Source organism: Oryctolagus cuniculus, chromosome 1 (genome assembly GCF_051225735.1).
Source record: "Oryctolagus cuniculus isolate XC-2025 breed Fujian yellow rabbit chromosome 1, ASM5122573v1, whole genome shotgun sequence".
Classification (NCBI taxonomy): Eukaryota; Metazoa; Chordata; class Mammalia; order Lagomorpha; family Leporidae; genus Oryctolagus; species Oryctolagus cuniculus.
In genome coordinates, this window is record NC_142867.1 from 162,995,658 (window position 1) to 163,019,223 (window position 23,566).

The 23,566-nt window shown below is 47.3% G+C and overlaps 2 protein-coding genes across 5 annotated transcripts in view; both read left to right on the forward strand.

Moving 5' to 3' along the window:
• Nucleotides 1–13,313, forward strand: DMRT3 (doublesex and mab-3 related transcription factor 3). The gene is made up of 2 exons (XM_002708187.6): nt 1–886; nt 11,631–13,313. The coding sequence occupies exons 1-2, from the start codon at nt 436–438 to the stop codon at nt 12,593–12,595; spliced, it is 1,416 nt and encodes a 471-aa protein (XP_002708233.2). The 5' UTR covers nt 1–435; the 3' UTR covers nt 12,596–13,313.
• Nucleotides 13,314–20,072: 6,759 nt separating this feature from the next.
• Nucleotides 20,073–23,566, forward strand: part of DMRT2 (doublesex and mab-3 related transcription factor 2) — a 128,619-nt gene continuing 125,125 nt past the window's right edge. For 2 of the 4 annotated variants that reach the window (XR_016223362.1, XM_089316364.1), the window contains exons 1-2: nt 20,073–20,120; nt 21,134–21,264. The gene's annotated coding sequence lies outside the window, so the exon portion shown is untranslated. Of the gene's footprint in view, nt 20,121–21,133; nt 21,370–23,566 lie in introns of those variants that run through there. The other 2 variants (XM_051858420.3, XM_089316374.1) reach the window with 2 other exon arrangements.

A 23,566-nucleotide genomic window follows, 5' to 3' on the forward strand; every position in this document is an offset into this window, starting at 1 on the left:
GGGAGGAGGAGTTGGGGGAGGGGGTGGAGGAGGTGTTGGGCCCGGCCAGTGAGCCCGGGAGCTGCAGACGAGCTGGCTCAGACCTTAATCGGAGCTCTGGCCGGCTCTTTGCCGCCGCCGCCGCCGCCGCAGCGCCTCGGCGAAGAAGGACGGGCTGGCCGGGCTTCGCTTCCAAAGCAGCAGCCAGTGGAGACGCGGCCGGCGCGGGGATTGGCTGGGCCGGAGTCGGGAGGCCGAGGCTGTGGACGCCGCGGGAACTGAAGAAGGAGCTGCTGCACTTCCTGCCGCCCCGGAACGCACGCGGCCGCCGGGGCTGCGGGACCAGGGGTTGCGTGCCGGGAGTCTGCCCCTGAGCGGGCCTCTTCAGCCCGGCCGTCCAGCGCCCCCTGGCCTGCTAGGGCCGCTAGCCCGCCAACTCTTCCGGGAGCCTAGGGCATGAACGGCTACGGCTCCCCCTACCTCTACATGGGCGGCCCGGTGTCGCAGCCGCCGCGGGCGCCCTTGCAGCGCACGCCCAAGTGCGCGCGGTGCCGCAACCACGGCGTGCTGTCCTGGCTCAAGGGCCACAAGCGCTACTGCCGCTTCAAGGACTGCACCTGCGAGAAGTGCATCCTCATCATCGAGCGGCAGCGGGTCATGGCGGCGCAGGTGGCGTTGCGCCGGCAGCAGGCCAACGAGAGCCTGGAGAGCCTCATCCCCGACTCGCTGCGCGCTCTGCCCGGGCCCCCGCCGCCTGGGGACGCCGCCGCCACTCCGCAGCAGCCGCCAGCCTCGCAGCCGTCTCAGCCGCCGACGCGCCCCGCCGCCGAGCTGGCCGCGGCCGCCGCACTGCGCTGGGCCGCTGAGCCCCAGCCCGGGGCGTTGCAGGCTCAGCTCGCCAAGCCAGGTAAGGGCGTCTTCGGTAAGACAGGCTGGCCGCGCGCTTGGGAAACTAATTGAGTCCTTGTTGTGGCTGTGCTTGGGAGGCCCGGAGGCAAGTTTCTGAAAAGTTGGCCTGGTTGGGCCTGCCTTCTCTATCGCCGGCAGAATGATTCTTAACTTTCCCGGGAGAAGTTGGTATTAAGTCTGGACCGCGCTCAGTGGCCGGGGAGAAAGCCTCTCCCTGGGCAGTCACCCCTCGGGACAGTGCGTCGGGGTGGCCTGGTGCCTTCCTCAAGTTAAAGGTGAGGTGTCAAGTGTAGCTAGGAGGCAAAAGATCAGAACGGGAGCCAATTAAAACCCACGCACGGGCATTCGCCACCGTGCTGCTGGCTCTTCCCGGCTGCGGAGTTTCGAGGGCCTCGCATCTGGCAGGGAAGTGGCCAAGGCCCTCCGACATGGGTGTGCTTTTCGCCAAGTTGGAGCAGGGACTCTAACTTGGGGGAACCTGTCGCCTTTAAGCTGCACTCGCTTTCGGAGGTCTCCAGTCTCTAGCAATCTGGTGGGGAAAAGCCCCATTTAGGAACAATAGTTACAAGGCCCAAGGCTCCCAAAACCGATAAACGGGACAGAGAATCTGATGAACCCACAATCAGTTCCTAGTGCGGAACCGCTTAGCTCCAGTAGCAGTAGTCGCCAGGCTGCCCTCAGCTGCCTTTGTATTAGATAACTAACAACAAAACTTAACAGTGAGGAGGGCTGCCTCTGGCAAACTCCTTCCCAGCTTCTATGCACATTTAGACCTCAGGCTGCTAATCGGTGGGCTGAGAGCAAAGGCTGTCTTCTCTCTGACTCTGCGTGCTTTAAGGAGTGTGGGTCTGAGCTGAGGTTTGGAGGGGGGCAGAAGCCCTTCCCTGACTCTTCTTTGGCTCTCTCACCTCCAGGCTTCCTGAGCAGGCCCTAGCATTCTCTCCAAGTCTTTCCTCCTGCGGAGTCTCTACCTTGCCATCTCGTCCAGCCTCAGCACTTCCTTGACAGCCCTGGGTGTTTGCCTTTCGCTGGGGCAGATGTGCAGAGGGAAACAAGCCAGGCTTCTCAGGAATATGGCTGACAAGGAGCGAAAGGCCCTGGAGCTGTCCTGTAGGTAGGGCCCTGGTGAAGCTGCTACCCCCAAAGGCAGTGCCCCTGAGTTCTGGAGGGAAGCTGTGAGGAGCCGCAGACTGTCCTGAGGAGCTGGGGACACCGTGCACACTCCCTTGCTGTGGGCCGGGTTCTGGTGCTCACACTCCCTAGACCTGAAAACAGCTTCGGGAATAGCAGAACTGGGCATTGTAGGGCAGAAGAGAGTTTGATGAAGTGGTCTCTGTGACTGTTTAAGGTGGTCTGTAAGCATTTCTCAAGAAAGGAGTCCCTGCACCCTCAGTTGTCTCTTTCGTCTGTGTCATCTCTTCACATTTATGAATTTGTCCCCCAGAATGGGAAAATAGAGGTTTTTGTTTGTTTTGCTTTGTTTCCCCTTCATTTTTCTCTCTTAGGTTAGAACAAGTAACTAGGAGAGTCTGGTTCCAACTCTAGAAGTGGATCTCCGTGGCAATATCTGTTCTTAATTTTTCTATTTCCAGTTTCCCTGGCTTGCTTTCTCTCTGGACCTAAGGCAGGAGTCTGAGTTCGTGTCAGCGGTGGCATTTTGTAACAGCCCCCTGCCCAGCAGCACCCCCTGTAGCAGGGCTTTCAGATCCCTTCCATATCTTGTGCTCTTCAAGCTATTCTTCGGGAGACGCAAAGTTCACGGTCTGTAGAATCACAAAACCAAAACAACCTGGGAGGAGGAGGAGTGAGGGCAAGACGGTGAGCCGAGCTGCAGCTGCTGCAGAGGCAGCTACAGGCTTTAGGAGAATGAAACAGGGTGAGGCGTTCACTGGGCAAACCATTTACTCCCAGCAAGTATTCAGGGATAGCCTGAGCCTTCCAAATTGAAAATAAGCAATTGCAAAGGAGAATGGGATTAGTACAAGGAGAGGGCAGAGTGATGACTTTGGGGAACTAAGCTGCCAGGGATGGGGGTGGGATAATTTCAAGCCATTCACCGCACATACCTTGTACACATTTACACAACTTTTGTTTTCTGTTAGTTTTATCCCATAATTTCATTCTTTAAAAAAAAATTACCAATCCTGTGGGGTGGGGGAGAGGACAGACCAGATAGTTGTTTTCCACTAAGAAGATGAACATACAAGTGGATCCCTTCTTATGCAGTACTTGTAAGGAGAAATTCCATGTGGGATTTATTTTTTTATTTAATTATTTATTAACCATGTAGGATTTAAATTCAAGAAAACTGCTGGATGAGACTGCCTGTTGCTGTGTGCTTTTTTCAGCTGCTCTTAGAATGTATTTCTATGTAATGTATCTTGTGTATTAAAAAGCATATCCGATATTTCTGCATAAGTAGCTCACCACTTGCAGAGTAAGGGAAGCTGTGATAAAATTGTAGGTCTACATATACAGTAAGTATAGAGACTCTCAGGAGTCTCTACATGTCTGCTGGCAAATCCTGTAGATCTGTTTGGTGTTTTTGGTGTGTGTGTGCACACACATGCACGCAGGTGTGCTTTGATTTAAAAACATAGTTGGTCTTTTTGTAGGGCAAGGAACCTCTTTTTTACCTAGTTTTAGAGGTTCTCTTCCCGCCCCGCCCCATTAGATACAAAGGTAGGTGCACCAGGAGCACAGGGAAGCTTTGCCCCCTGCAGATTTCTTTGAGAAAATCACACGCTTTAGGGAAGAGTGTGTTTGCTGGACTCTACTGGAGAAAAACCTCCGGGTTCAGGGAGTGACTAACACTGAAACTCGGTTGTGTAACTGGAAGAAATCTTTCCAAAATTTTGTTTCAGAATCTTGAAAAGAATGAGTTATTTTATCTAACAATGAAGTATATTGAACAGCCCTTTCAAAGTGGAGGTGGATTTAAGGAAAATTTTGTATTTTTATGGTTATAACTTCCAGTTATGGATTGAAGTATTCTTTCTTTTCTTTTTGATTGTAGATTTCACCTGCCCCCTGATTATCCTATGATTGCCTGGAATTATTCATTTTGACTGAGCCCCCAAATTCTAATTTAAGCTTCTTTATATGCTGTTGAAGTTATTTCTCCTAAATCTCCCCTACACCCTTCTCACCCTTGTCCCACTGCGGAAATACCACAGGAAGCATGGTGGACCTCTCCGCTGTTAGCTTATCCTGAGCCAGCAGTCTCAAGCAGCCAGGGGCCTGTCAGGACCTGGCTCAGGAACTGAAGGAGTTAGGGGTCACAGCCAAGGTGAGAAGCTGAAGTTACATTCCTGTGTCCCCAGCTCCCTTCCCCACCCCCAGTTTTTCCTTCCTAGAGGGTAACAGGGGCTCTGGACCCTGGAGAGGCAATGTCTTGTTCCTGTAGATTTCTTTCTAAGCCTCCATATGTGTATAAATACTTGTAAATGTTTTTGAAATGAAAAAAAAAAAAGATTGGTTAAGAATGGAAGAGAAGCTTTAGCTCCAGCTAGTCTACTTATTTTTAAATTTACTTAAATGCATTGTCAAAGAGGTGCACCTGTGAATAAAATGGGTGTCAGGGAGAGACTCGTTGTGGCCAGCGTGGGACACTGTGACTCTAGGATAGGCGTAGAAGATAAAGTGGGAAAGACTGACCAGCCGTTTATGAACTGCAAAATGCGGTCTGGTGTTACAGAGGCCTGATTCAGAGTTGCACTTAAAAGCACAGAAAACGGCCAAATCAAAAGGCAGAGTTTAAGGCATTACTGGTCCCTTCCAAACCCGACGCCAGAGCCGGCGCTTGTCGTAGGGACGCCGGGATGGATATTTCCAGCCGCAGGCCTTGCATTTGGTGGTCGTGGGGCGGTTTGTGCCCAATAAAGGGCAGAGAGCGGAGGACAACTGGCTCAGGACAGGGACTGTAGCCGCTGTGGGCTGGCCCTGGGGCTCTTCTCTCCCAGGGCAGAAATTTCGGGTTAAGCCAGAAAGCAAGGGGAGCGGTGCGCGCAGCTTCCCCGTGGCGCGGGCCCCTCGCACGGACTGCCGGGGCAGTGTGAGCAGTCGGGCGCGCCCGGCTCGGGTCCTGCTCAGCGCTCGGGCAGCGCCAGCGGCCCGGACGGTCGAGGCGCAGGCCTGCGGAGTCTTCCTCGTTCAGTCCCCTGAGGAAGAGCGCCCTCCTCGCTTGCTCCCGAGCTTCCCGACCCTCTCCTTCCGAAAGCAGAGTTGCGGGACTGAGCAACACTCGCACACACGCACGCAGCTTGCTGACTACGGCTTGGGGGCATAGCTGTACTCAAAAACCATTATTTGTTTGAAGGTCCAGTTCGACGGGGCACTGCGGTTTTAACAGGGGCACCTTAGCCTAGGCCTGCGGTCCCTGTCCCCCGCGCGCTCCAGAGCCACCCAGAACTGGCGTCCGGGGAGGCGCTGGTGTCGTGTGGCTCTGAGCCGCGGGCCTGGCCGGAACCAGTTCCACTGCCACAAGCACACTCCCTGGGGTTATCAATCTGGTGGGTAGCCCTGCTCAAGACTTATACAACCAACTTTTCTTTTCCCTGATGGATGAACTCCTGAGTTTAAAAGATTACAGTAATCACAGGAGGACAGTGTAAATCGAATCTGATAGCAATAACTTTCGGGGAAGGTCAGGCTCAAGTGAAATGTTACCAAGCAACAGGCATTTTGTTTGCAAAATACAATCAAAGAGCATTGATGAGAAATTCTTTGCTGCAGCCGGTCAGCACTTTCTGCTAACAGCTTACAGGGGGAACGGGAGTAAATCTTCATACATCAAAGTCCCCGAGGACGTTTCTGGAAATGTTGCACTTCTTCCTGACAGGGAGGAGGATGGAGCTCAGTAAAATCCATTTGCCTGCCTGCTGGCTGCCTCCTTCCTCCACTTCCCTTCTTCCTCCCTTCTCTCCTTTCATCCTTGTCTTCACCTTTGAACCTATTGCAGCCCTCTTGGCCCTGGGCTGCTCAGGTCCTGGGACACCTTGTGGAGTCCAGTGTGATTCTGATGGCACGGTGGGCTTGGAGCAGGCGCTCCCTGTGGACGATGGGGAGTGAGGGGAGGAACCGCTGGGCAACACAGCTCCCTCTCCTTGGAGGGTGTCACCTTGCTTCCCAAGGGTCCCACTTGGCTTCAGTGAGTCAAACCTCTGACCCAATAGTGCGCACTGCTGTTCCCAGAAGCAAAACTGAAGCATGACATGGTGCATTTTCCTTCTTCCATTACTATATAAACAGCTGTAAATAAGCACAACTAGCAAATACAAATATATTATGAAAAACTGAACATTCACAATAGCAGCTCTATGCAGGAGTTCCCAATCTCTTGATTACCATGACGAGGCAGACAAGTTTTATGAACTAAGGTCCGTGTTCCAGTTTTCCCACTGGCTGTTCCTTTGCTTAGGTCTGTGTGTGTATCTGCAGCACCCATAGTCTTTATGCGCAAATGTTTTACAACAGTATCCCCTCCCGTGAGGACATCATAGTTGGCCCAGCTGCCTGCCTTTGAGCTATGTGTTTTGTGCACACAGTAGAATGTGACCAACTCTGCGGATAACTTGGAATTTTGCAGACGATCAGCTGGTAAACTAAGCCTCTTGGTGGCCAAGAAGCAATGCTTTGAGCACTGTGTGAGTATAATCTCCCCTAGCACAGTACTTGGGAGGGTAGGAAGGCACTTAAGAGTGTTTATCAAGGAGATGGACACGTGACTAGACAGCTGCATCTTAGAAAAACCAATAAGCTTCTAGATTGATAGCTATATTCTCCCATGCTTCTTGAAAAGTACTCCTTTCTAAGAAGAGAGCAAAACTAAAATGTTTAAGACATGTAAAATCCGTAGTTACAAACCATATTCCCTTAAGTCCAGTGCTTTCCACACCCTTTGTATCCCAAAAATATTGGTCCCAAGGACCCATCCTGATTCCTTCATACATACATCATGAAGCCAGTGTTGTTAATGATTTTTTAAAAGCAAAGCATGACTTGTTACTGTTTTAGTTTTCACAGGGTCTTTCCACCCAGAAACAAAAGGAAAGTTTTTAGACTGAGATGCATTCCCTGGTGTACTTCAGATTTCTTACCATTTGGGTTTTTTTGTTTTTGTTTGTTTGTTTGTTTGTTTTTAATGATTCATTGCTTCTAGAGTGAGACAAAACAACAGAAAGGCAGTGGTCTCTTCTGGAAGCCTTATTCTACATGGACTGCCCTCCACATCCACCTCACTGCTGCAACATCTGTGTGCTTTGAAGAGGACCCCAAAGGGACCTCTTATTTAGAGGGTGTTCCCCAAAGCTGAAGTGAACAAAGGAGGACATCGCAATCTGTGTCAACGTGTATGACCTGATTGCAAAAGGGGCAACGTCCAGCATGCCACTGTTCTCGTGTCTTCATTCTAGATATAAGATATATTTTGTTTTGTAGACACAACTAAATACAATGGCTAAAACCCACCATCTGGGGGAAGTCAGAGAGATTTTCCATTTTTATGTGCCTTGAGCAGAATGTTTGTTTAACATATGTGGGAGGCTTTCTCTGAATGTTTGAAATGAATACATAGATTTTTTTTTTTACTAAACTACGGTTTCATATGAAAAAATCCTTTAAAGTAAGCTTGATTTTGCAAACTGTAGTTTTAGATTAAAAAGTCACTTTTTGTATGAATGCTGTTCCTTTATTTCTAAGTCATGTAGTAAAAAAAAAAAGCAGCCTTTAGTAGCTGCTTTTTAGCAAAATTTTGAGTTTGGTAGTGTTGTTATCCATAGAAGAAATTTCCTTCTTACTTAGATAGTTATTCCTTTTAAAAACCTTTACCACAGTGAAAAGTTTATTTTGGGTCAGAGATGGCAATGACTGTTTCTGTCTCAAGAAATATGAAATTAGAGCAAATTTATGGTAAGATATCTAGATATTTAGCATTAGAAGCAGCATATTCTGTCACTTCCAGTTACTGCTTTGTGCTAACATAAAATCTTTTTCACTATTTGGCTGGTAGTTTTGACTTTCTATACTTAGATTCTAGAGGTAAGCAATATTATTGGTTGAAATATACTCTTATTCTTTATGATCTAGGAATTAGAGTCTCAATTTCAAGAAGAAAGAAGGTCAAGTGTTCTGGGAGTATTTCTCACTTCATTTTGTTAGTTGGCAGTTTCACATTTCCATATCTAGAAAGGCCTTTGTGTTTTAAACCAACTTGAAAGACTTATAAAGTTCATTTGGGAAAAAACCTGGAGATGTAAAGAAATACCTGTTATTAAATTACACTTTATCATTGGACTCAAAACTCACCCTCTATAATTACTTGTGAAAGTCTATATTTATAACAGAGTAACTTACAATACATTTAGTGTAGGTACAGTAATACAACCGACCCTAGACACCAGCATGCCTCAGAAATGCAGGGACTGTATATTCTGTCCTGCAGAAATTATTGCTGGGTGAGGAGGAAATCCCGGTGCAAGGTGAGAGGCTGATCTTTTGCCCAGTTAGGAAAGCTCAGTGACCTTAGATGTTGACGGGGATTCTGCTCACCCAGCACTTTTCACAGGACTTGCTGTGCTGCTCAGGTGTGTGAGCCTCATAGGTGAGTCCCACTTCCTGCTTCTTTCTTCTCTACTGTCTTCCCTTTGAACACAGTGGGAACAACGCTGAGCTCAGTTGGTTGGAATGGTCTGAATTTGCAGGCCTGCTCCCTGTTAGCCTTTCTAATTTTTTTGGCCATAGAGAAACTGCTCAGACCAGACACCTATGGAGAGAGTGTGTGGATGATTCAGCACCATCTACCACAACTCCTTGAGAAGTAACCAGCAATACATGGTACACTGGCATGTCCCACTCACCAGAAGGAAGCTTGGTACAGCAAAATGAGGAAATGGCTTTTGCAATCTGGGGCCTCATAAGGTTCCATTGTAGTCTGTTGTGCAGAACTTAGGAAAATAGGCCGAGAAGTGAAATTTTTTTACTTATCAAACTTAGACTCCTGCCATCCGGCATCCGATGCATTGGGAAGGTCTATCTGTTGCCAGGTTGAAGATGCAATACCACATTTTTGTAATGGCAGGTGTGTGAAATTAAACATCATGTTTTAGTTTTTCTCTCACTGACCTGCTCTTTGAGTCACTCTCCTCTGGAGCCTCAGTTTTGCTGTGGGGGAGTGAATTTGATAGACCTAAAAAAATTTCTGAAATGTCTTCAGTGTTTGAAACTCATCCAAGGTGGAGAAAGCTAGGTTCACACATTTTTTTTAAACCACTGTGTTTTGACTTTCTAGCTGCATTCATGCACCTGTGTTGCTAAGAAGGACTGGCTGTTGCTTGTGCTTTAAACAGTCCTGTCATCCGCTGTACTGCTGTGACACTGTGTGTAATCCTTAATATACAGAATATTAAGGTTATGATTTTAACCATTTTTAGGTGTATGATTCAGTGGCACTAAGTATGTTCACAGTGTTGTACAACCATCACCACCTTCCATTTCCAGAACTTTTTCATAATTCCAAACTGAAACTCCATACCCAATAAACAGTAACTCTGCATTCCCTCTTCCCTACCCCCAGTCCCTGGCAACCATCATTCTACTTTTTGTGTCTATGAATGTGCCCATGCTATGTATCTCATGTGTGTGACATCATACAGTATTTGTCCTTTTGTGTCTGGCTTGTTTCATTTATCATCATGTATTCAAGTTCAACCGTGCTGTAGCATACATAAGAATTCCTTCCATAATATTCCACCATATGTATAAACCACATTTTATTTATCCACCCTCTGTGGATGGACTTTTGGGTTGCTTCCACCTTTTGGCTATTGTGGATGATGCTACAATGAAGAGTGTTGCACATTGTGCATCAAATGTGATGCTTAGAAAACCCTGCCTTATTAAGAATTTTTTTTGCCCCTGCCCATGTGTCTTGTTTCCCCAACTAGATACCAAGTTTGACAAGTTAAAGGTGGGTCTTAGACAATCCGATAGTTTCTGCCTTCTCTTCTGTTTCCCCCAGTACCTGGCACATTACATGGATATCAGTATTTGATACTGGTAATAATAGACAATGTGGGCTAAAGTCAAAGAAATAAGAAAATTTCTGAGAAGTACATAGTATTTAAAACATTATATTATGTCCGTGTGTATGTAGGGAGTGTATTTGGCTTGTCTTCTCCAGCTCCATTGAGCATGGCCGGGATGCAGTCCTGTGTCCCTTCAGGGCTGAGAGCAGACATTCACTGTCCACTCCTTTTCAGGTTTTCAGTAATCATGGAGTAACAGCTCAGTGGTATGTATGGGGTCTTGAGTCAGGAAACTAGGTAGATCTAAAGCTGAGCAGATTGTGAACCTGTAGGAGCTTTTTCATTGCAATTTTTCTCTTTTGGATTGAGGCTGTGGAGTTGAGATACTTGAACTCAAGGGATGAAAGCTGGGTCCCCTGTACTAGGAAGCTGCAGGAGAGAATGTTAAATAATCCTTTGTGCATCTCAGAGTTACTATAGAAAGAAAATATGTCTTCATATTTCTGAGCTGAAAATAACCCCCATGATGGACACTTTATATTTTATATTGGAAAAAGATGCAGTTTCATTTGGGATAAGAATCAGTTTCTATTAGACTCATAATTGAAAATTGCTCTGATGTAACTTAGACATATTTTAACACGTATGTATTTATGCTTGGCATGTATTTATTGCTTTGTAAAGAACCAAAATTTTATTTTTCCATTATACTTAGGATATATCTTGTGTTAGAAGAATGTTCACAAGCGAACCTTTGTTTAAGGTTTTAAGATAAACAAAAACAAATGGGAGGAGAGGGTTTCTAGAAGGAGCTTTGATGAAATTTCACCGGCTAGCTATCTGCACTGAATCAGGTGTGCCCAAAGAGACAATGAGGCTATTCAGGCCGGCAGTGGAGAACACAGGCAAACCAATTGTTTACAACCTGACAACTAGATCATTAAGAATTTTCATCTGCAGATCAGTTAACCTGGCTCTGGGTAACCACAGCCTGTTTGTGTTTTTAAAAGGATAAAAATCTATTTGCATATACGTTGCCACTAAACATATGTTCTTTTATTATAGAAGTATGTTAGATAAACTACTGCAAAACAAACCATTGTTACAGCTGGACACATGCTTAGTCCCTTTGGGTCAACATGTCAAATTTGTAACTGGGTTATTTCATGGCAAATCTCTGCTTTATTTGGAAGCCTTTTTCTTCCTTTTTAAATATAATTCAAAAAGGTGATTTTTAAGTCCTTTCCATGAACTTTACTAGCAAAACAGTATAAACCAATGTACCCACCACTTGCTGCCCATGGTCCTAGAGTTGTGATACATTGCTTCAGGAGTGGACAATGCCCCCTAACAGTCTCACAAACCTTTTCCAGATACTTCCTTTTCCTTCCAGCAACGAGGCCAGCCATCCAGAATGCACAGCTGGTTCTGTTTGCCCTTGGTTGCACGCAACCAAGTTTGACAGTTCCTCAAGTCTGTGTGTGTGTGTGTGTGTGTGTGTGTGTGTGTGTGTGTGTGGTGGTGGTGGTGGGAGTGGTGGTGGGAGTGGCCATTTGCCAATGGCATATTTTGGAGATATATATATATTTTTCAGGCTGACAGTGTGTTCTAAGCCACATTTCCCCTTCCAAAAGCCTGTGTGCTGTTCCCTTCTGAGCACATCTGTTCCTCTTTATGCACACTGGGAAAGGATTAACCCAGCTGTTGTCTGCTTTCCAGATGTGACTGAAGAACGACTTGGGGATGGCGGCGCAGCAGACACCACGGAGGCCTTCAGCGACAAAGACACAGACCAAAGGAGCTCCCCCGATGTGACCAAAAGTAAGAGCTGCTTCACCCCCGAGAGCCCCGAGGTCGTGGCTGTGGATGAAGGTGGCTACGCCGTGCAGAAGAACGGAGGCAACCCCGAGAGCCGCCCCGGCAGTCCCAAGTTCCAGGCCGAGCAGAGTCAGCTGCTGATCGAGGGCCCCACGGGCACCGTCTCGCTGCCTTTCAGCTTGAAAGCCAACAGACCTCCACTTGAGGTGCTTAAAAAAATATTCCCCAACCAGAAGCCCACGGTGCTGGAGCTCATCCTGAAGGGCTGCGGGGGGGACCTGGTGGGCGCCGTGGAAGTGCTGCTGTCCAGCCGCTCGTCGGTGGCCGGCGCCGAGCGGACCGCGGCCGAGCCGGACAGCCTCGTGTTGCCCTCCAACGGGCACATCTTTGAACACACCTTGAGCTCCTACCCCATCTCCTCGTCCAAGTGGTCCGTGGGCTCGGCCTTTCGAGTCCCAGACACGCTGAGGTTCTCTGCGGACTCTGGCAACGTCGTCCCCAGCCCCCTGGCCGTGCCCCTGCAGCACCCGTTTCCCCAGCCGCCCCGGTACCCCCTGATGCTGAGGAATACTCTGGCCAGAAACCAGTCGAGCCCCTTTTTGCCCAACGATGTCACCCTATGGAACACCATGACGCTGCAGCAGCAGTACCAGCTGAGGTCCCAGTACGTGAGCCCCTTCCCCAGTAACTCCACCAGTGTCTTCAGGAGCTCGCCGGTGCTCCCCAGCCGCCCCGCCGAAGACCCTCGCCTCTCGGTCCCCGAGGATGGATGTCCCATCGTGTCGAAGCAGTCCATTTACACCGAGGATGACTACGACGACAGGTCTGACTCCTCGGACTCCAGAATACTCAACACGTCATCCTAAGCCGGTGCCGGATGGGTGCTGACCAGGTGACCTGTGCTGTGCGCTTGAACCCTGGGGACCCCCAGGAGAGGCCACGTCTCGCACATACCCTTTCCTTCTGTCTGACAAAGTGACTGCTTGATTCTATACATTAGCAATAAAAACATAACTTATTTAATTTCTTGCACTTCACTGGAAAATGCCAAATAGCTTTGCTCTGTGGCTTTAGTGCTGAATGTCTGTTGTAAGAGAGTCTCATGCTAAGGGTAGTCTTGGGAAGGCTGGGTCACGATGTAAAGCTCAAGTCAGCCTTGCTCTAAGCCCAGCCTGGAATGTTACATAAAATAGTATACATGAATGCAGTTTTGCAAAGGAGGACCCCTCAGGATGTTCGCAACCTAAAGGAAGTGGTTCAGTTGCGAATGGACGATAAATAGGGACATTATGCGCCTCCTCTAAAAATCCTTGCATCCTAAAGAGAGACTGCACTTAAGAATAGAGTGAACTGCTTATATGCTTATTTAAGCTTGGACAGTTGTCAGAGTCAAGCTCCATTAGGAATTATTCTTTTCACATGTCTGAATTGAAACATGTGTAATGTCTATGTAAAACCAATCACAGCTGTGAGCTGCATGAAATGTGTTGTGAAATGAACACAAGAGTAAGCTTTGTCAGGTTAATGTAGCATGCTAAGGACTCTAGAAAAAAATAAACTAAGAAGATGATCTTGGTTTATGTCATTTCTACTTGTGAAAGATGGTCTCTAAAAATAGAAACGATGTGGGTTAAGAATCAAGGTATCAGGTAAATGAGACATGACTTGAGAGACAGGAATGGCTAACTTTTAGGGCTGTGTTCAAAAAGAACTTATTTAGGAAAAGACATCATTCATTCCTTCTTTCCATCCATTTGTTTCTTTTTCTTTAAAAAATTTTAATTTTGAAAGGGTTACAAAGAGAGAGAAGAGACAGAGATCTTCCATCTGCTGGTTCACTCCCCAAATCCCTTCATTCATTTCTTCCACAGATACTTACTGAGTGCTCACAATGCCTAAGACAGTGTGCTTTGTGTGCTGTTTTCCACGTTACCTATGGACCTCACCATGGTAAGCAGGAATTACCATGGAGAATCCCATTAAAAACAGAAGTGAAAACAGCCAACGATGCACAGCTGAGTGTGGGAAGGATGTGAATGCTTAGCGTGGTACCTGACATAAAAAGTACTCAGTAAATGAGGGCTATTGATCTTCAGTTCATTAAGTTCAGCAGCTTTGCATTCAGAATATAGATGTGGCTTTCCTCCTCCTCACTGGGAAAAGATTCTATTCTACTTTTAGGCTGAAAACACTGAAAATCAGAACATTTTTCCTTCATTTACCAAGCATTCTAGGATGTGCTAAATACAGCAGACTTCTTGCTGAGGTCTTTTTTTAGAGGGAATTTTCAAACTGTAGTGTTCAGAGATGCCCACAGCAACTACTTCCCTGAAGTACTGTTTCCATTCTTCAAAGTGCTTGAAAGTAGATGGCTGCTTAGGTCAGACAGTAAGCTTATGAATGTGGAAGGGAAACTGAATAAGCAAATAAATAAAAGCCTCTGCCTGACAAGGATGCAGAGAGAGAGAGAGAATTCCCAATGCAAGAGAGTCTTAGGCTCTGCAGTCCCTCTGCCTGAGGTGCTCTCCATCAGTGAATGGGTCCCAGGGGAAAGGGTGAGCTTAATAACAAAAGAACTCTCATTTCTACCTCCAAGGGCACTTTTGGAATGAGAAATATTTGAGGGGTAAATTCCTTATATGAGTCAAATTAATATGTATTTAATTGACATGGTTACATACCAGAGTGTTTAAATTGAGTTTGTTGTTAAAGGGTTTTAATCTTTTTTAAGAGACGGAGAGAGTTCCCATATGTTGGTTCACTCCCCCAGATGCCCACAACGACTGCCCAGGGCTGAAGCAGGAAGTCAGGAACTCGATCCAGGTCTCCCATGTGAGTAGCAGGGACCCAGTTCTAGAGTCACCACTGCTGCCTCCCACGGTGTGTGTTAGCAGAAAGCCAGAGTCAGGAACCAGAGCTGGGTAATGAACCCAGGTACTCCAGGGTGCGCATACAAGTGTCTTAACTAGCATCTTCACTGCTGTGCTAAATGCCTGCACTAAAGTTAACATTTGTTTTTTAAAATTTTTGTTTATTTATACTTTATTTGAAAAATAGAGAAAGATCTTTCATCTGCTGGCTCATACCCCAACCAAATCCTTGTAACAGTCAGCGCTGGGCCAAGCAAAAACAGGAGCCTAAAACCCAATCCATGTCTTCCACATGAGTGCCAGGGACCCAAGTACTTGAGCCATCACCTGCTGCCTCCTATGATGCACACTGGTAGGTATCTGGATCAGAAACAGAGCTGAGATTTGAGCCAGGGATTGTGATATGGGATGTGGGCATCCATTGCCGCGTGTTAACTGCTGAGCTAACACCTGCTCCTGTATTTAGTTTTAATGATTACTTATTTGAGAGATGGAGAGAGGGCCCACATCTTGTTCAGTTCCCAGCTGAATGGCCAGGCTAGGCCAGGCTTTCATGTGGGTGGCAGAGATCCAAGTTCTTGAACCACAGCTTGTTATCTCACATGTTGTACATTAGCAAGAAGATCAGGAGCAGACCCGGGACTCGAAGCCAGATACTCAGATACAGGCTGCAGGCAACACAGCCGGCATCAACCACTCCAATCTGAAATAATGCTGGTGTCCCAACTGGCATCTTAAACGCTAGGCCAAATACCTGCCCCTGAAGTTATATTTAAATATCAGTGTTTACACAGGAAAAGAAAGTGAAGGAGTAGAGAGAAGAATTTTCCCTCTAATTCTGAAAATGCACATCCTGAACATTTTATGTGGCTTTGATAGGCTAATGTCTGGGCCTACCTTCGACAAACGTATTTCCGAAGGCATTTGCACCTCCAAAGTGTACCTGCATTTAACAAGCAACAGTGCAAACCAAGATGCTACAAGGTCTGTCCTGCATCTTCTCCAGGTCAGATGACCCAGACTGAGCACAACATGGCTGACAAAACATCCTACCCTCTCCCCCAAAGGGAGGGCCTGTTCTCGGTGCTCTGATCCCTTCTAGTTTTCCCGTGATTCCCAGGTCACTAATGCCCTGGAAACTTTTGACTTTTAGTAAATATCAATATTTCTGATGATGAGGGGAAAAAAAGTAGTTTCATAGGTAAATTGAGAAGCAAGGCATTTGTGAATCAGGCACATGGCTATGTTTGAAACCAACACCAGGGAAAGGGGGCAGGTGCATCGCTGGAGCACTTGTTCAGGCCATTAAGTCAAGCGGCTTCTAAGAGGCTCCAAATATTTTTCTTAAATTTTTTTTAGTAAATATAAATTTTCAAAGTACAGTTAATGGATTGCAATGGCTTCCCCCCCTATAATTTCCCTCCCACTCACACCCCTCCCATCTCCCGCTCCCTCTCCCATTCCATTCACATCAAGATTCATTTTCAATTCTCTTTATATACAGAAGATCAATTCAGTATATATTAAGTAAAGATTTCATCAGTTTGCACCCACACAGAAACACAAAGTGTAAAGTACTGTTTGAGTACTAGTTATAGCATTACTTCACATTGGACAACACACTAAGGACAGATCCCACATGAGAAGTAAGTACATAGTGACTCCTGTTGTTGACTTAACAATTTGACACTCTTGTTTATGGCGTCAGTAATCTCCCTAGGCTCTAGTCATGAGTTGCCAAGGCTATGGAAGCCTGTTGAATTCGCCAACTTTGATCTTATTCCGACAGGGTCATAGTCAAAGTGGAAGTTCTCTCCTCCCTTCAGAGAAAGGTACCTCCTTCTTTGATGGCCCCATTCTTTCCACTGGGATCTCACTCGCAGAGATCTTCCATTTAGGTCTTCCTTTTTTTTTTTTTTTCCAGGGTGTCTTGGCTTTCCATGCCTAAAATACTCTCATGGGCTCTTCAAAAGGCTCCAAATAATAAACTTTATGGAAAAAAACTGGACTAGAGCCGGGCGAGGGGAGCAGTCATAGTACAGGGTTTTCTCTCCAGAGACTCAAGTCCTGAGGTCTGCAGCATGCCCTATGGACAGATCAGGTGAAGGTAGCAGGAGGGGTCATCTTGAGAACATTGGTTGGGTGCCCAGGAAACAGGCTCTGACTGCATCTGAACTGACACACTTGAAAAATGAACTTGATTTCACTGCATACTGTTTCAGTGATTCATTCTTTATATGGGCATTTACTCAGCAGAAGCGAGTGGAAAAAAGATGGATGCTAAATTTATATGTTAATTTTAATATTGAAGCTATCCTATATTTGAAGAATAAGATCAATGCTTCAATTTCATTTCTTATGTGGTACTGAACGTTGTCATTACTGGAAAAAAATTATTTCCAAATGCATCTTTTCCAAATTCCCATCTCAGAGGGCGGAGGAGTCCCAGAAGAGGCAGCCTTCCGTCTCTGATGTCTCCCCGGGCTGTGCATCACTGACCATCTCAGATTGAAGGGTAAACTGCAAGGGTGGTGGTGGTCTTGCTTTGAGTTACAGTGCAGTGTATTTACTAATTAGATCCTTTAGCGTTTGCTGTGTCAAGAGTTTCAAATATCCCACAAGGCGGAGCCCTTGGGCTTGGCCAGAAGTAAACTCAGCAGGGGTGGGGACAATTATCCCCAGCTGAAGACTTGGGTTTGCCTGCTGGTTTCAGACCACAGCCGCACACTTACGTGGGAATGAGTGAAGGATTCTCCGCAAGTTCTCTGGTGGAAACAAAGCAATCTCTGTCTTTTAGCATATGTGATGGAACCAGACGTGTCGCCACGTCTGTGGAAGAAGGCAGGTGGCTTGGCCCCAAGGTCTTTCTCAGCCCCAAAGGCTGCTATGGCAATACAAGTGCACGCTCTCTGCTTCTTCCAGGGCTGGGCCTGCCTCAGTACTCCTGCCTTCCTGGAGCACTGGGCTTCTGTGGTGACTGTGCATTTTGTGTACTGAGCAAGGGGTCCTGCCAAGGTAGCACATGGGTCTGAGCCAGAGTGGTGCTGTTCTCAAATTTGGCCAGAAGCATCACTGTTTGGGGAGGAGCCTTCTTTTCCATTTAGCATAAAGGTACATCAAAGCCTAGCAGAGACCCTAGGAAAAAAGATGGGGAGGAGGAGTGGGTGTGGAGGAGTGGGTGTTTGGCCTAGGGGTTAGGACGCTCATATCCCATACCAGAGTGCATGGGTTTGAATCTTGCCTCTGGCTCCTGATCCCAGCTGTCCTGCTAATGCACACCTTGGGAGGCAGCGGTGATGGGTCAAGTGGCTGGGTCACCCTGTCTCCCATCTGAGCTCCTGGCTTTGGCCCAGATCGACACTGACCATCGTAGGGTTTTTTTTTTGTTTTGTTTTTTTGTTTTTTTTTTTTTTTACAGGCAGAGTGGACAGTGAGAGAGAAAGACAGAGAGAAAGGTCTTCCTTTGCCATTGGTTCACCCTCCAATGGCCGCCGCGGCCGACACATCACGCTGATCTGATGGCAGGAGCCAGGTGCTTCTGGTCTCCCATGGGGTGCAGGGCCCAAGTACTTGGGCCATCCTCCACTGCACTTCCCGGGCCACAGCAGAGAACTGGCCTGGAAGAGGGGCAACCGGGACAGAATCCGGCGCCCCAACCGGGACTAGAGTCCGGGGTGCCGGCGCCGCAAGGCGGAGGATTAGCCTAGTGAGCTGCGGCGCCGGCCGTAGGTGTTTGAGGAGTGAACCAGCAGATGGGACCTATGTCTCTCTGCCTCTCAAATATTTTCCCTTAAAAAGAAGAGGGAAAGGGGGAAAAAGAGTGAAGGAGTTGCAAGACAAAAGCTTGAGTATTAAAAGGAACCACTGATAAATAAATCTATTGCCCTATGGCCTTTGGCCTGTCCTCTTTGAGAAAATAGGAAGTAGATTCAGTTCCTTTGAGTTTCCAAAAAAAATCTCCTCAGTGGAGTTAAGATGAGAAATAGAGGGGTGTTTTGGAAATGGAGGCAGGAGAAGCAGCTTTTACTGAGCATTCACTCCTTAGATTTGTTGGGTCAGCCCTACGTTCGTTGGCATGTCTCTGCCCTTACTGTACAAACAGGTCATACCACCCACAGATCTCTCTTGGGATTGCCTGAGTGGACAGCAGATTTGTCTGGAAGGCAAAGCAGGTGAAAGCAAATACTATGCAATTTCCTGTCTCCACGAGAGCTCTGGGAACCAACCATCTGCATATTTCTAATACCATAATAGCCACAACACGGGCTGACCCTGAATCTTCAAGAAACATTATGACTAATGAAGCTTGGTGTTAAAGATCTAGAGTTTTGAACACTGGAAATATTCTCTGGATATTGCTCTTTATACCCATAGAGAAAAATCTTATTAATCCAACACCAATTTAATCAAAGCAGCAATTTAAAGTGTCTATAAGGTATTATTTTGAAACATTTGATAATCTAAAACCGAAGCAGATGCTAATTAATTTATTAATATCCAGTTGGACCCAGAATCCCACATTCTCCAAAAGTGGAGTTCTGTGTGATGCAAGAGCAAGCATCTATACAACACTTGCTCTGTGCAAGCACTTACTCTGAGTGATTGACATCTATTAATTTATTCAATCTTCTCATCGCAGTTGGTAGATTTCTATTTCCATTTGATCTGCAAGCAGAGACGTAACTCGCCGAGTCCAGAGCCAGCAGAGTGGCTTTGGATGTCTCGGCGTTTTCCCTGGGCCTTCGTCCAGCCAGCTGGTCTTCCTCTGGGCCTGAGGACACCTCCATCAGCGGTGGGAATTTCAGCCGCAGCTGCTGCCAGCAGCCTCTGAGAACCAGAGAGGCTGCAGCATACTGCGCGGTGGAACGGCCATAGCCCTCCTTGTCCCGTACTGAGCCAGCCAACCAAATACTGCCAGACCAGCCACACGCCGCAAAGGTAATGAATGGTCTTCTTGGCTCTGCTGCCCCCTGGAGGTCACAGGCGGGAAAGGGGGTGAAACCAGCGTTCCCGATCTGCTTCCTGGTCATCATTAATCCCTCGGCCAAACAAGGAAAGTGTGAGGCCATTTCGTGGGCACCTTTGCTATATTTTACTTCTCTCAGATTCAAGGACCCCTCCCCCAGGACTGCCGTGACTGTAGACCCTGGCATTTTCACACACACACCCAGGCCCCACTCGGTACCTGCCGGGGATTCCTAAGAAACCGCGCCCACTGAGAGCGAACCCAAGCACCCAGAAGTTTCTCTGCCGCGGATAGATACGCGGGCGGACCTCAAGTTTCCCCAGTCAGCTGACGGTGAATGACGCCCGGATTAAACTCAGGTAGGCAGTATTTCATGCCATTAGGGAAGATGTAGAACTTTAGGTCACCACATCGTTAATCCTGTTAGATGAAAACCAGGAAGATCATTTCTTTTTATTTTTATTTTTAACTTCATGTATTTTGTTAACTTATATTAGCCTCTATAAGCTGAAACACAGGGCCTTCTGAGACGGACTGGTTCTTCAGACTTTGAAGGTAAGGCCGGGCCACTGTGGTACAGCTAGTACATTCTCTGTCCTCACCACCTGGTAGGGAGCACCATCAATCATGTCCACGCAGGTCTGCATGTTGGCCCCATCTATTTATCTGTTTACTTATTTGTTAAAAAATTATTCATTTATTTGAAAGAGTTACAGAAAGAGAGAGGCAGAGACGGATCATTCATCCCCTGGTTCACTCCCAAGATGACTGCAACAGCCAGGGCTGGGCCAGGCCTAAGCCAGGAACAGGGAACTCCATCCAGGTCTCCCACATTGGTAGCAGCAGTCCAAGCACTCAAGCCACCTTCTGCTGCTCTCAGGCACACTAGCAGGGAACTGGACTGCAAGTGGGTGCCAGCGCCTCAAGTGGCAGCCGAAACAGTTGTGCCACAGCTCCAGCTCCCTACTTTCGTGCATAAAAACATTGCTAACAAGCTGTCCTGTCTTTCCCTGGGACTCCCTGCTCTTGCTGGCTGATTCACCCGCTGGTTTCACCATGCCACCAGTGACTTACTGTCTGCCACACAGCCTTTCTTCACTTCTGCCTTTAAATCACTTTTTTTTTTTTCACCTTTTCATTCTTGCTGCTACAAATCACACACTCACTCACACCTGGACTCCTGCTAGCTTTACCTTCAGTTCCTACTGCCACAAAAAGTTGACTCAGGGTTGGTTTTCCTCAGGTGTATTTGTACTTTTTCTCGAGGCTTAATTTAAATCTTACTTTTTGGTAAAACCTCAAGAAGACTATTTCACCCGGAGCACAGCTTTCGACTCCTGGATCTGGGTTTCCTGGTGACCCTTGACAGTGTAGGTTGTGGCAGTCACCCTAGACCTTCGCAGTTGGAACTTCTGCAAGGGGACCCCCCGCTCTTCCAGGAACTCTCAGTTGCAGTGAGAACCCCTGAGGTGCACTCCCGCCCCGAGAGCACCTTTGGGACACCTGACCCAGCCCTTCATTGAGTGGAAGAGGTGGCCATCATGTTCAGTGTTTAATTGCCCACGCAGGTGAATAAAATGCGTTGTCATGGAAGGAGCAACTGTGACAGGCCCCGCTCCTGCCGTAAGGCCCCAGGGGAGGGGTTAAGGCCACGACCCAGAAGTGAGCAGCTACGCTGAAGAAGTTGTCGCAGACTGAGGTGAGCACACTATGTCACAGCTATGGATTGGTGTTTATCAGTTACAAGGAAATTTGAGAGTAAAGTCTGTGTTTATTTGTTTAACTTGTGAGTGAGACCCAGTTGGTGAGTGTTTTGAAACACAGGCAGAGGTGGGGGTAGGTGGGTATCCAGTGGCCTTACAGGTGGCTCCAGGGGACAGGAGGTAGAAGAGGGAAGGGTAGGAGGCCATGAAACGGAGACCTTGTGGGTGTAGAGGGGGCTTCCACCCTCCGCGGACTCTGACACTGTGGGCTGGGGGAGGGGTATGGCGGCAGCTGGGATCTCTGCTGGGAGCAGCACGGACAGCATGAGATGACCGAGTCCATGGGAAAGAGAGGGGCTGGTCTCTCTCAAGGGGTAAGAGAGCGGGGTCAACCCTAGCCGAGTGCCACAGCACCTCCTGTGTGGGGACCATGGGTGCAAGGAGCATTCAGAGGCAGAGCTGAGTGCACCTGTGCCCGGGGGTTCCAAGCATGACTGCAGAGATCTTGGGAGAGACAGGGAGGGAGTCAGGAAGGGGGTGGGCTTGGCCCCACAGGGTGAAGGGATGGAGAAGGTGTTGGACTGCCGTGGGTTCAAGGCCAGCCAGAAGGAGGGATAAGAGAGCCGGTGCAGTGGCCCCTTTCCTGGCAGGTGGGACTGCATCCTTTCTGCACTGACCCAGGCAGCCATGCGCAATGTGGGGCTCTGGTCACCTGCTGTGAGATCGGTTCATCCCAAACACCTGTGGTGTCTTCATTTCCTGGCTAATGATGCCAAAGGAAGGAGAGCTTGTGAACAAGACGCTTTGACCCAGACATAAGGCATTGGTTAAACTTCAATTTCAGAGAAATAATTAATATTTTTGGTGAATGTAGGTCCTAGGTTATATTTGTATAGCATCTAGTGGAGTTCTTCTTAAAGTTACCAGAAAATGGGTTTAAAAGAAAATTTATTTTGTTGCCAAAATTTTAAAATTCTAGTTTTTTTTCATAAAATACATTTTACATGAAGTTTTTTCGAAGATCCTTGTATAGATAAATTTCAAATTTTCATACCAAAATAAAAAATTTTAAAGCAAATATTTTTCATTGGAGAGACAGACAGAGATTAAAAATATAGACAGAGAGACATATGCACAGAGATGAATAGAACTACCATCACTGGTTCTTTCCCAAATGCCTGCAGTGGCCAGGGCTGAGCTGAGGTCAAAACTGGGAGCAGGGAACTCAGTTGAGGTCTCAAGTGGGTGGCAGGGATGCAATTTTTTAAAAGTATTTATTTATTTATTGCAAAGAGTTACAGAGAGAGAGAAGGAGAGGCAGAGAGAGAAAGAGGTCCTCCATCTGCTGGTTCACTCCCCAGTTGTCCCCAACGGCCAGAGCTGCGCTGATCCTAAGCCAGGAGCTTCTTCTGAGTCTCCCATGTGGTGCAGGAGCCCAAGGGCTTGGGTCATATTCTACTGCTTTCCCAGGCCATAGCAGAGAGCTAGATCTGAAGTGGAGCAGCCGGGGCTTGAGCCAGAGCCTGTATGGGATTGCTGGCACTGCAGGCGGTGGCTTTACTATCTACGCCACAGCTGGCCCCAGGAATGCAATTAGAGCCAGCACTTTGGCTTCCTGGGTCTGCATAAGCAGGAATCTGGAATCTGGAGTCAGAGTTGGGCACTGAACCCATGCAGGTATCTTAACTGGGAGGCCAAATGTTCATCCCCAAAATAAGCTTATCTTTTAATTCCATTGTTTTCTACATTTTTTTGAAGTACCCCTGTATTTGTGTGTGTGTGTATGTACACATCTATTAGTATAAGTATTTGTAGCAGATAAGTATATCTGGGCAATATTATGTAAACACATGTACACAATTTATGATATATAATCCTTGCATCTAATATACATGATAAGAATTAAAAAGTAGTGATCATTTATCTGAGGTTAGCTGGGCATCCTGGGATTTTTGCTAGCTGTGGTCACCTGGCCAGGAGAGGCTGTGTATCTGGGGCCCTCTGGGACCATCTCCGGCAGTTCAAGGTCACAGCAGAGGGTGGTTTTGGCTGGAGGGGCTTTTGGCCTAAACCAGGCCTCAGGGGTATTTTGCTTGGCCAGGACAGAGCTGTTGCTTTTATTTTCAAATGATTGTCAACATTTCCCAGCTGGGAGACACAAGCTGATTTTTCAGGTTTTTATGGACCAAGTGTTAGATCTGGTGATACTGTATGGAAATACGTCAGTTGGTACCTGCTGAACTTGCTATTTTGTGCCCCCCCCCTTTTTTTTAAAGAATTATTTATTTAAAAGGCAGG